The sequence below is a fragment of the Perissodus microlepis genome, chromosome 14, assembly GCF_051167445.1.
Source record: "Perissodus microlepis isolate ML-2025 ecotype Zambia chromosome 14, ASM5116744v1, whole genome shotgun sequence".
In the NCBI taxonomy this organism is placed as follows: Eukaryota; Metazoa; Chordata; class Actinopteri; order Cichliformes; family Cichlidae; genus Perissodus; species Perissodus microlepis.
This window is the reverse complement of record NC_140474.1, coordinates 23,403,063-23,414,067: the sequence shown is the minus strand read 5'-3', so window position 1 is coordinate 23,414,067 and position 11,005 is coordinate 23,403,063. Positions and strand designations below refer to the sequence as shown.

Sequence of the window (11,005 nt, the reverse complement as noted above, 5' to 3'; positions counted from 1 at the left end):
GAAACTGTGGTTTTACTCTTGCGCTCTAAGTTGTGGGCTAGTCCGCAAAATAAAGCTGAGAGAGAAACAAGTTTTTATGCGGGCATGAGGTATTGTATGTACAGTACGTGTGTGTTTGTGTGTGTGTGTGTGTGTGTGTGTGAGAGAGAGAGAGAGAGAGAGCAGAGTTGTGTTAAGGGATGGTTTATATAGCAGTGGGTGTGAGCACAGATTGTAGTGAGTTCATTACCGCTGCACCGCTCTGCGCAGCTCAAGTTAAAGGCTAGCGATCCTCACCGGGACACTTCAGGGAAAGCTAAACTTCATTTTTAAAGATAAGCAATGAGTTGTTTTAACGCATGAACTCCAACAGTCGGCTTTAAAGACGGTTGAAGCTTCATATGCTTAGAAATTACTGAAGACTTTGTGCAGCGACGATTGCGCACGACGCACAGGGACAGATCATGCACTGTCAAGCCGAGTTGAGGCTCTCCTCCCCTGGGCAGCTGAAAGCTGCCAGGCGGCGCTACAAGACTTTCATGATTGACGAGATCCTCTCGAAGGAGACATGTGATTATTTTGAGAAACTCTCTCTCTACTCGGTGTGTCCTTCACTCATTGTTCGACCAAAGCCTCTTCATTCGTGTTCGGGTAAGACGTTTCTCCCGTCTACTTGAGAAAGAAATAAAGTAAACAGATATTTTTAAAATATATGTGAGGCGCACTCATTAGTAGGTTGCAGATAATTTTACGCATAAAATGGAAACACTTACATAGTATTTCGGTACTGTAATCGATTTTTTAAATTTAAATAATAATCAGAATAATATGATATATTTAAATGTCGCGTGATTGGTGAATTGTTATTTCCTGTACACAGGTTGAGGTATATTAGGCAGGTACAAGTCGACATACACTCAATGGTGATGGGGATTATGCGTCTGTGTTGACAGATCAATATGGTAACGTATAGCTCCACATTGTGTTCAGTTACTCTATTATTATTTTAATGATCATAGATAGATAGATAATTGATTTGATACAATAGTACAAATAAAATATATATATATATATATATATATATATATATATATATATATATATATATATATATATATATATATATATATATGATTGCATTGCCAGATTTCATATCTCTTTGAAGGCTTGCATATTTGTTTTCTAGCGTCGTTTAATCACAGTTAGTCTGGACTTTCTATTATTGCTACAACAGTGACTTCATCTTCATCATTCTAAACTTTACATGATAAATCGTTTCATATCAGCTAAGTGTTTGGTGTTGAAACTCAAGTGCATTCGTCAGTGAATTTCAATGATGCTTAAGAACGTTTTTTTATCGAGCGGATAAATGATTGAACTGATAAGTCAACGAAGAGTACAGCAGATAAAGTAAACGATAAAGAAAAATCTAACGCTCGAAACCCGTCATAACTAAGCGCCAACCTTCAGTCTATTTTATCCCATTTGTTTTGATGAATATGAGTTTTCTGGCTTGCCAAATGCTGCCCTTAATGTCCCTTACGCGGTGGGTATTTACAGATTAAATGATGATAAATGATTATGTGTTGCTAGAAATATAGATGTAGTAACATGGAAAAAGTTGTAGGAAACAAAACACTAATGATAATAATAATAATAATAATAATAATAATAATAATAATAATGATGATGATGCTTCTAATAATAATAATACAGTGTACTGATGTATTTTGAGCAATACTGAAGGAAATATAGAGCTAAATTATATGACTTAAACAAATAACCGTGGCTCTTTTTGAGGTTATTTAGTGTGTTTTAGTATTTCATGCTCATGCTGCTGAAATGAGATAGAGAGATAGAGAGATAGATAGAGAGAGAGAGAGAGATAGAGAGATAGATAGACCATTGATTTGAAGTCAGTTTGAAAACAGCCCCTTAAATGTGTCTTGTAGTCGATGAACCAAACTACAGTTTGACAGATCTCAGAAGGTACGCCATGTTACATTTCACAAAAACACAACTTTTTTGTTGACTCTTAAGTTGTATTATCCACTGAATCACAACAACTCAAAGGCTACTGCACGCTCTGGTAACCATTAGGATAATTGCTCTAGAGTCTGAAATAATAGCCACTGCAATTTGATGATGACAGCGATGGGGGGGGGATAAAAATAGGGGGAACGATTCCCTCATCCCTCTGATATGGTTGGTGTATGCTAGAGGGCACTATGACTGGGCTTTGGCACCCCTCTGTTCGGATGGATAGTGTAACCCGCCCTGCATATCAGAACACTGTGCCCACTACTTATTTGTAGCTGTGGGGGTGTTAGACACAGTATATTCGCCAACATCAATGGCTTTTAGAGCTTGATATGGAAGCTGGCAGGCTTAGAGGTCCTGGGCTAAAGAGAGGTGGCTGGCCGCTGAATGGCCCCCCTAACAGTGAAAGTTGACTTCTTCATTCTGTGAAGGAAAAGATGTTATAGCCTCCTGCTGCCAGTTGAGGCCGCTGAAAGACAGTGATGCCATCGATGTTGACTGCAGGATGACAAATGAGATGTTAGTTTACTCTGTTTGTTTTGTTTTTCTAATTGCTCCAGTGTTAGTCAAACATACCACCTTAATGTTCTCAGTGCATTTATTCTGAGAGTTGTTTTTTTTTTTTTATCTTCACCCCCCCCTCCCCCCCCCCTCCAAATGTTAAATAAACTGAGCTTTTAATGGTGTACAGTATTCATAGAATTTGTTCCATGTGAGTTACAGAGGGATCTGAGATAACGAGCCTTGACCTGGTGCTGAGCAGTGAGCAGCAGAATGGCAGCTTACAATATTTCATTTGGCCTTCCATCTCTCAGCAGGACCTAGGGTAGGGCTTTTAGTGGTGTTTTCTGGAAGAGGTGAGAGAGATTAAGATCAACTGTGGTGTAATCTCACCTGACAACATAATGAAAAAAAGAGTAGTGTGAAGCCCAAGGGCTGCTGCATACTGGTTTAGCACTGGCTGAGGGCTTATAGGAGAAATCCAAGTGAGCAAAAGGGTTTTTATCCCATCTTAAAACTTAATCTGCTGCAGACAATAAAGTCTCCCATTAAGCATAAAGTCAAGTTAAGCAGTATGATTACACCCATGTCGGCACACACAGGCGAGTATGCATACACACAAAGAGAAAATGCACACACGTCTTCAATCTTCCGTTAAGGATAATGTTTGACAGCTTGTCATCTCCTTGTCATTCCTGCATAGCCATGAGATTTTTCTGTTTCTAAAAAGGATAAGTAATAAGTTGTCTCTAAAAGTAGTTGATGCTACGGGCTAATTTCTGCTGCCACCTCTGTAGATCGGGTTTCAGGCTAAATGCTTAGCACGTTTAACGCAATGCTTTTTGATAGATGGGCTGACTCTCTTAGAGCAAAAACACTTTTACACAGTTACGCTCAATAAGATACAAGACATTTTTTCTCTGGCACATTCCGAGAAGGACCATTAAATTCCTATGATCAGTCAAGATTAGAGGAATTTAATGGAAATTAAATATTTGTGGCTGAGGGAAAACAGAGAAACTACATCACGTTGTCCCAGCAGTGTTTGATTTGTTTTCAAGGAGCGAGGACAAAAGCAAACAAGCAAAAAAGAAAGACAATTAATTGAGCAACATCCTAGATGTCATCAGATAGTTTATATGCAGAACATGACAAATGCTCACGTACACTTGTCATAGCAAAGCAATGACTCACCCATACTTCCTCACCACTGAGGAAAGAAAACAAGTGACAGAAGGAGTGTAGATGTTATGATAAGCATCAGGCAGTTCCAGGTTGTGACATTAAAATTGTGGCATTAAAACTATTTTCCGTGTAGTTCTAAAAATAACACGCTTGCTCTTCACTCAATGAAAATGAGTGCAAAATAAAGTTTTTTTTCAGTAAGTGTTATGTCATAATAACCATGTTATCAATAGAGAAAACAGCTGGTATCAAAAGGAGTGCTTAACAAACTGCTCTTCTTGATCTATTCTTAGCAAGTATTTCTTCTGTAATGGTTACTACAAGCATTTGTACCAGTGCCTGCATTCCAACTGTGATTATCAAGAGTATCAGTGTGCTTTTGCATGGAGCTGAACTGCGCTCTTGCAACTACTCAAACAGTTTATTTGTAGACTATTGACAGGACACTGGCACTTGTCAACAACATGTCAGAGGGATGGCTTTACTGTCAGTGGAAAGTCACCATGAGGGCTAGCATTCTTTGCTCCATTCTTTGTTTGTCGTCCCACCTCTGGGGGACTCTCGGTAGACACCGTTTAGTTTTGTTGACACAAGATTTTCTTTAGTTGTGAAGACAAACAAAAGTGTGTTCTTTTGTCGGACAGCCGTGACTGACACGGTCCACTTTTCCTGTAAATGATAGTTCAGTAAATATGTATGATGTATTTATTATCTCTGATGAGTCACTCAAACAAACATAGATATGATACAGAGCGAAAGACAGAAACCATGTAAAAGAAACATGAATATATGGCAAGCTCATACAAGGACAGAAGAGAGGTCTTCTTGTCTAGACTTGTTGCAATACCACCAATCTAACATTGGAGGATTAGCGATGACCTCAGTGTCTTACCATGATGTCATGATGAGCCTGAGGCAGAGTGTCATGTGTGTATGTGCCTTTCTTCGTTTGGCAACAGTGGCTGTGCGTATATGCATTTAAATGTGGCATGCTTGCTGTTAATTAATAATTAAACAGAGAGGTTTAACTGAATTGATGCACATTTTATAGCTTAAGTCTCTGTATGTATGACTCATTTAACCGTAAGATTCAGAAAGTGTGCTCCATTTTCTTTCTGGGTTCATGTTGTTCTCACCTACCTTGAAAAAATATACAGAAAAAGTTCAGACAGTATGTTTTCTGTCAGCTCTGGCATGTGTATTTCACTGCGTTGAGGTTGTCTATCGGTTAACGAGAAGCTAAAGAAGACAAATCTGCCACAGGCACCCAGAAACACACATGCTGGGCGTTTCCGTGTGTGACAACTGGCTATTTTTTCCTTGCCACTGGAGCATTTTATCCCTCTCCGTATCTTCCTCATCTACTCCCATAATACCACTTGTGTCCTTTCCACTGTTACTTATCAGCCCATGCATTACAGCCTGCACCATGCTCAGATTGAGTGTGATTTCTGGTTAAGGGAATGGTTTTACTCTTTAAAGCTGTGTAGATTTTTTTTTCTCTGGCGGATATTATATTTGCTTTGCGTGACCCACTGCATCCTCCGTGCTAACCTCCAGGTCTCCATCTCTCCCCCATAGGCTCCAGACAAGTGCTGCTTTTATTGATTCTGGCGTCTGCTGCTTCTGTCTTCTCTGATAGAGAGCAAAAGTGTGTGTGTGTGTGTGTAGTTTGCAAGAGTGGGAGAGAATATAAGAGGGGAAAAGTTTATTATTTGAGTGGTGTCTAATTTAGTTTTTAGATTTTATTACAGCTTATTGTGCCTGCACTCGTCTCCGTGTGTGGGTGTGCATGTGGTTGTTTTGTGTTGGGAAGCAGTTAGCGCTTAACAACCTCTGAAAAATAATCAGTCATTTGAGCGGTTCAGAGGATCAGTGTAAAACACAGCCTGCGTCATTGGGATCACAGCCCTCTACATGAGGAAGGTCGCAACCAAAACACTTTTCACGGCAAAAGCTGGCCAATTAAAAATGAACCTGTCTAAGCAATTACAGGCGGTCGATAATGGTATAACCAAGGTGACTGAGCAGTTCAAAATAGCTCTCTTTGAAAGCTGTGGTGACTCAGAAGGATGTGTATTCTAACTACTGGACTTTAATGCATTTCTCTATGTTTGTGTCCAGGCTCCTCATCACTACGTGCCTACCCGCTCCTCTCAGTGATCACGAGGCAGCCGCCCAACCTGCCTGCTCACGTCCCGCAGCCGTCCTCTCCGGGCGCTGCCCATCCACATCTGCCACTGCTTTCCCCACAGCATCCCAGAGGCTCCGAGCCGTCACCCAGCCAGACGCCCCTCAGTATCAGCAGCGAGTCGGAGACTGAGCGCAGCACACCCCGCCTGAAGAAGCCACGTCGCAGCCGTACTATTTTTACTGAGCTGCAACTGATGGGCCTGGAGAAGAAGTTCCAGAAGCAGAAGTACTTGTCCACTCCTGATAGGTCAGTACGGTGCACACAAAAATCTGACTGAAACGACACACAACATAAAAGCCCATAAACTAAACACAGTCACGATTTCGCCTCATCCGCACCAACATTTTGCATAAAAGAAATCAAACCTCTGAAGCGTCAGAGGTAACCACTACATGCAGTTGATGAGAATGCACCAGCAGCAAGTGTGATATAAGTGCAACTCAGCCATAGCATTTTGACAACCTGCATAACTTACACGAAGCAAAATTTGAAAGTGCATGACGTGCGCACCCTCAAGCACATCCACAAAGCCACAGATGCAATTATCAAGTGGCGGTTAACCCAGCATCATAAGTTTTGATTTATCCTGTGGGGCATGTCTCATGTAATGTGAATTCGTCAAAGCCAAAGCATTACCTCAGCGTTCTAGTTGAGACACGAGTAACGTTTTAACCCTGAGCTCTAGAACAGCAAAAGGCCCCAGCAACCAAACACTGCCTTATTCAGTGAAACAGGGACAGTGGCCAACACAAGCAAACAGAAATGTATTACACTGATTTACTGCCAATCATTTCACACACCTGCAGGTGTACATAAAGTGCATTAAGCTTTCTACAATAAGATGAAGTAATCTATATGGTAATATCTGTGTCTTAAGTTCCATTCTACAGGTCATTTTTGGGACCGTATTTTTTCCAGTTAAAACTGTAGAGCTCGACTTTATATTTGGCCTGCAGGCTGCTTTTCCATTATAAGCCAGAAGAGCATTTTGCCATAAATGTTGTTTAAAGCGCTCCAAGAAGCTTCACATGTGCAGTAGGAATTTTAAGCTGCTTGTGAACCTTCACGTAGAGATTTCGTGCACCTCTGTACCCCCTTATTCATTTTTTAATATGCATAGAGAGTGGTGATAAAAACGTAAATAACTGCTGCAACATGTTCACCTGTTTACACACTGACATAGCTCCTCTTTGCAGGAACATGTTGCAAACGCATCGTCCTCGTTGCACTCATTGCAGTGTAACTGTGTGCTACGTGCGATCTAAAAATAAATTAGCATTTCTGGATTAAACCAGATTTATTTGTCATTCCATTTACATCCTCTCCATGGGGAAAACTCCCACGATGCATTATTTAATGTATCACATCTTTGCCTGCCTGGAGCTGCTGGAAAGGTGCCATGCCTCATCTTAAGCAGAAGCCCTGAGGCAGAGTACAACTGAGTGATCAAAAACCAACTACCCGTATGAAATACTGTGCCAAAATACTGTGTCCTGTCAAAATATCCGATTCTGACACTGTGTTGAAAATTAATTAAACATCCAGCTAATGGAAAAACATCAACAGAGAAAATCCCCTTTTAAAACCCCACATCAAAGGTGTGGCATGCGCCTCACTTAGGTTTGTTATGATCCAAAGACAACTTAGCTTCCTTCTTCCCTTTTCTTGGCCGAGAACCTCTGCGGGCTCGAACTGAGAGTATGCGCGGGGGCGGACAGAAGCAAAACCAAAAATATTCCTGAAAAAAAAAAGACTTTAAAGTATTTATATCGCGGAGCGGTAATGATTTTGTTACACTTCCAAGTATTATTACAAGTGTTCTAATGATCGCCATCTTTATCATCATCGCCCTTGTTAAGAGGTATTCAGTTTCACCCAGGAGTCCCGTGAAAAGTGTGAGAACAGAACAAAATGGCGGCCTAGCAGTGGCCTGGAGGGAGTGACTCAGATACTGTTTGTACTGCTGTGTGCGTGTGGTTTTTCCCCATTGAGAACTAATGACTATAAATAATTGGGGTGTTTTGCTTTTTTTGCAATTACTGTTTCTAGCCTCCAGTTTTTACTCTACATCTATAGAAATCTGATGGACAGCTCAATTGCCCTCATATCTTGTCTTTTTAGACGCAATGGCACGCACGCACACACATGCTTCTTGTCTAGTATAAGGTAATGCAGATAGATCCATGAATCTCAGGGATTTGTTCTTCTGTAGCTCTGTTTTTTAGATTTTGTTCTCTCTTTTTTGCTGTCTTGGTTTTCACTATCACCATCAAATGAAAGTCAGCTCCTGTCCCTGGGGGGTGCTGGTCGTGAAAAATCCTTCATCTGGCTGTTAAAGACCTCGAGTAAGATCAGGGAAGAGGAAATCTCATTTAAGAAAAAAAAGAACTTTTTTTTCTACTAATGGATGCCTTGTCCACTTTATCTGGCCCTTCCTGAGGTTTTATATTACACACCAACAAATAGCCCTATTAGTCATGGATCACCACATGTGGTGGATGCATTCAGAATTTTCTCCGACGGTCTCAATTATCCAGCTACGAGCGCTATGATGGGATTACCGATGTCGGCATAGATGGCTGCAGGTGTACAGTGTCAGACTGGAGTTCCTGGCATATAATCTCTGGCGTGAGATGCTTAAACAGAGTGTGGCCTAACGCTCTTTTTAAGTTTTCAGTGTTGCGAACCTTTAGGCATGAAATTGCATTATATAGTTGAAATCACAGCCTATAATTCACAGAGCACAATTAGTGTCAAGATTTCTTCATTTTTGTGTTCGTGTGAAGAGAAACTGATGTTTAAAGCATGCCAACAGTAATGATATATGTCCTGGATAGGTTCCAGGACTGTACTGGAACAAGCACACTAAAATATATACATAAGTAAACTTTATCTTGTTTTTTTTGTGCTTCTGCAGGTTAGACCTGGCACAGTCGCTTGGTCTCACACAGCTTCAAGTGAAGACATGGTACCAAAACAGGCGTATGAAGTGGAAGAAAATGGTAAGTTCTGAAGTAAAGCTTGATGTGTTTTTAGTTGTACAAGTCAGATTCAACAAATATTCTTAACTGGAAAGGCCGTCGGTAGTGGAATTGGAAAAATGACAACATCTTATAATAACACTGCAACTGGCAATAATGTGTATGATCTTCTTTGCCAAAATGAGCCAATAAAGTAATAATACTGAAGCCAAAGGCAATGTTAGTTTTGGGTAAATCAAATCTAAATCCAGATTATTTGGACAAAAGCATTTTGATTAAATGTTGTTTGATTCTTTTATGAGAAAAAGAATGATCTGTAATTAAGTACAAAAACTGAATGTGTTATTATGAGTGCTTTTTGCATGCAGGCCAATAATATTTGTTTTTTGCTTCCTTTTCATTTTGGATTATTTTGTTTTCATTGTACACCACCGTTTTTAGAAATGTTTGCTGCTACTATTTTATGCTACAATATTAAGTAAATATAGCAACATGGAAGGAAGTGGAGGGTGCGTAGAGGCAGAGTGTAGTGTGACTGATGATGACGGCAGTGAGAGCAAACACTTTTTGTAGAAGGGTCAACAACTGAGAGAACAAAAAAGACCTGAAATCGTTAAAGATAAATGAGTGCACAAGGCGGAGCCAGTAGCGATATGTCTTCACTTAATTACTATAATAGCAAGCGTTGCCTTTGACTTCTGCTGCCATTTATCACCAGAGGAGTCCACTAAGACCGCCTGTATGTTATTCTAGGTGCTCAAAGGAGGTCACGAGGCTCCGACTAAGCCCAAGGGAAGACCCAAGAAGAACTCCATTCCCACCACGGAGGAAATAGAGGCTGAAGAGCGGCGACTGAAAATTGAAGAAGAGGAGAGGATGAGGAGATTAGCTGAGAAAGCAGCGGTGGTGCAGAGTGGAGGAGAAGCACCCCAACTGGAACCTCAAGATCTCAGTTCGGAAAGTTACAATCCAGCCGGAGCAGTGGAGGGATCCGAGCCAGAGCTGCCACTCCTTATGTCAGAAACTCACACAGCCAGCTAAGCAAGAACAAACCAAAGACTAATGCCAACCTGAAAACAAATAGTGCCTCAGGATCACTGTAAAAAAGTCTGTGTGGTGTTAAGAGCCAGTTGCTTTAGCTATATCGTCGGCTTCACGTTAGTGGCCTAGAGCTTTTACCCAGTGTAGCATTGAGTTTTTCGTTCACTGGAAATTGTGCCATACTGAGAGCAAATCTCCATAAATACTGATTGCACTGGTAAACCTTTTGCCTTCAGCCTGCAGCGTAAGGAGTAGTAATCAAAAAAAAAAAAGGTCGGTCCGGCCTTAACGTGTATCTCAGCAGTCATCGTTGGTGCCAAAATATCAACCAATGCCTTATTAAAAGGTGTCTATGAATCTTTGTATTATACATTACTTCACTGCCAAAACTCTGTAATATGAAACGGTTACAGTGCCTTCTTGGTCTCAGAGGAAAGCTTTTTAAATAAAATAATATCAAATGCAGTATATTTTTTATAATCATTTCTAACTGTAAGTGCCATATTTCGAGACGGATTTGTAAAGTTTAGACAAGAAGACCTCTATTTTTAGTTTGGAGTCAGATTGTAGAGCTCTGGTTATTATTTGCTCATATAAGCTTGCATTTTTATTTTGTTTTTTCAAAGATCAAAGGAAATGTTTCTGCCAAGCCATACACTGTATCATACAATAGAAACATGTAGAAAACATATCGTCTTTCAAATATATACACGTATGAACACGTATATAAACTGCTGTTTTTGAATTGGATTGGATGAAAAATAGTATATATATATATATATATATATATATATATATATATATATATATATATATATATGATGTTTCAGCTGTTCCTGATTTTTTTTTTCAATGAAAGTACATATGATTTTCAACCACAAGGACACCACAACTCTAAAGCAGTTTAGAGTCACACGTCAATACACGTCAAACATATAAAATCTCCAATATGTTTTCAGCCTGCAGGCTCTGCATGATTACCCCAATTGGTACGTTAGACCTGAATTAAAATAACAGTTTTAAACTGCCTGTTAGTGACTTCTCCATGTACATCAAACTCTGCTCTGTTCTGTTACAGATCTCA

At 40.1% G+C, this 11,005-nt stretch overlaps 1 protein-coding gene across 1 annotated transcript; it reads left to right on the top strand.

Annotated features, from left to right (window-relative positions):
- Window positions 1–211: 211 nt before the first annotated feature.
- On the top strand, window positions 212–10,702 carry barx2 (BARX homeobox 2). Its single transcript, XM_084951281.1, has 4 exons — window positions 212–630; window positions 5,830–6,145; window positions 8,817–8,901; window positions 9,634–10,702. Exons 1-4 carry the CDS (start codon window positions 444–446, stop codon window positions 9,919–9,921), a joined length of 876 nt encoding a protein of 291 aa, XP_084807407.1. The 5' UTR covers window positions 212–443; the 3' UTR covers window positions 9,922–10,702.
- Window positions 10,703–11,005: the final 303 nt, after the last annotated feature.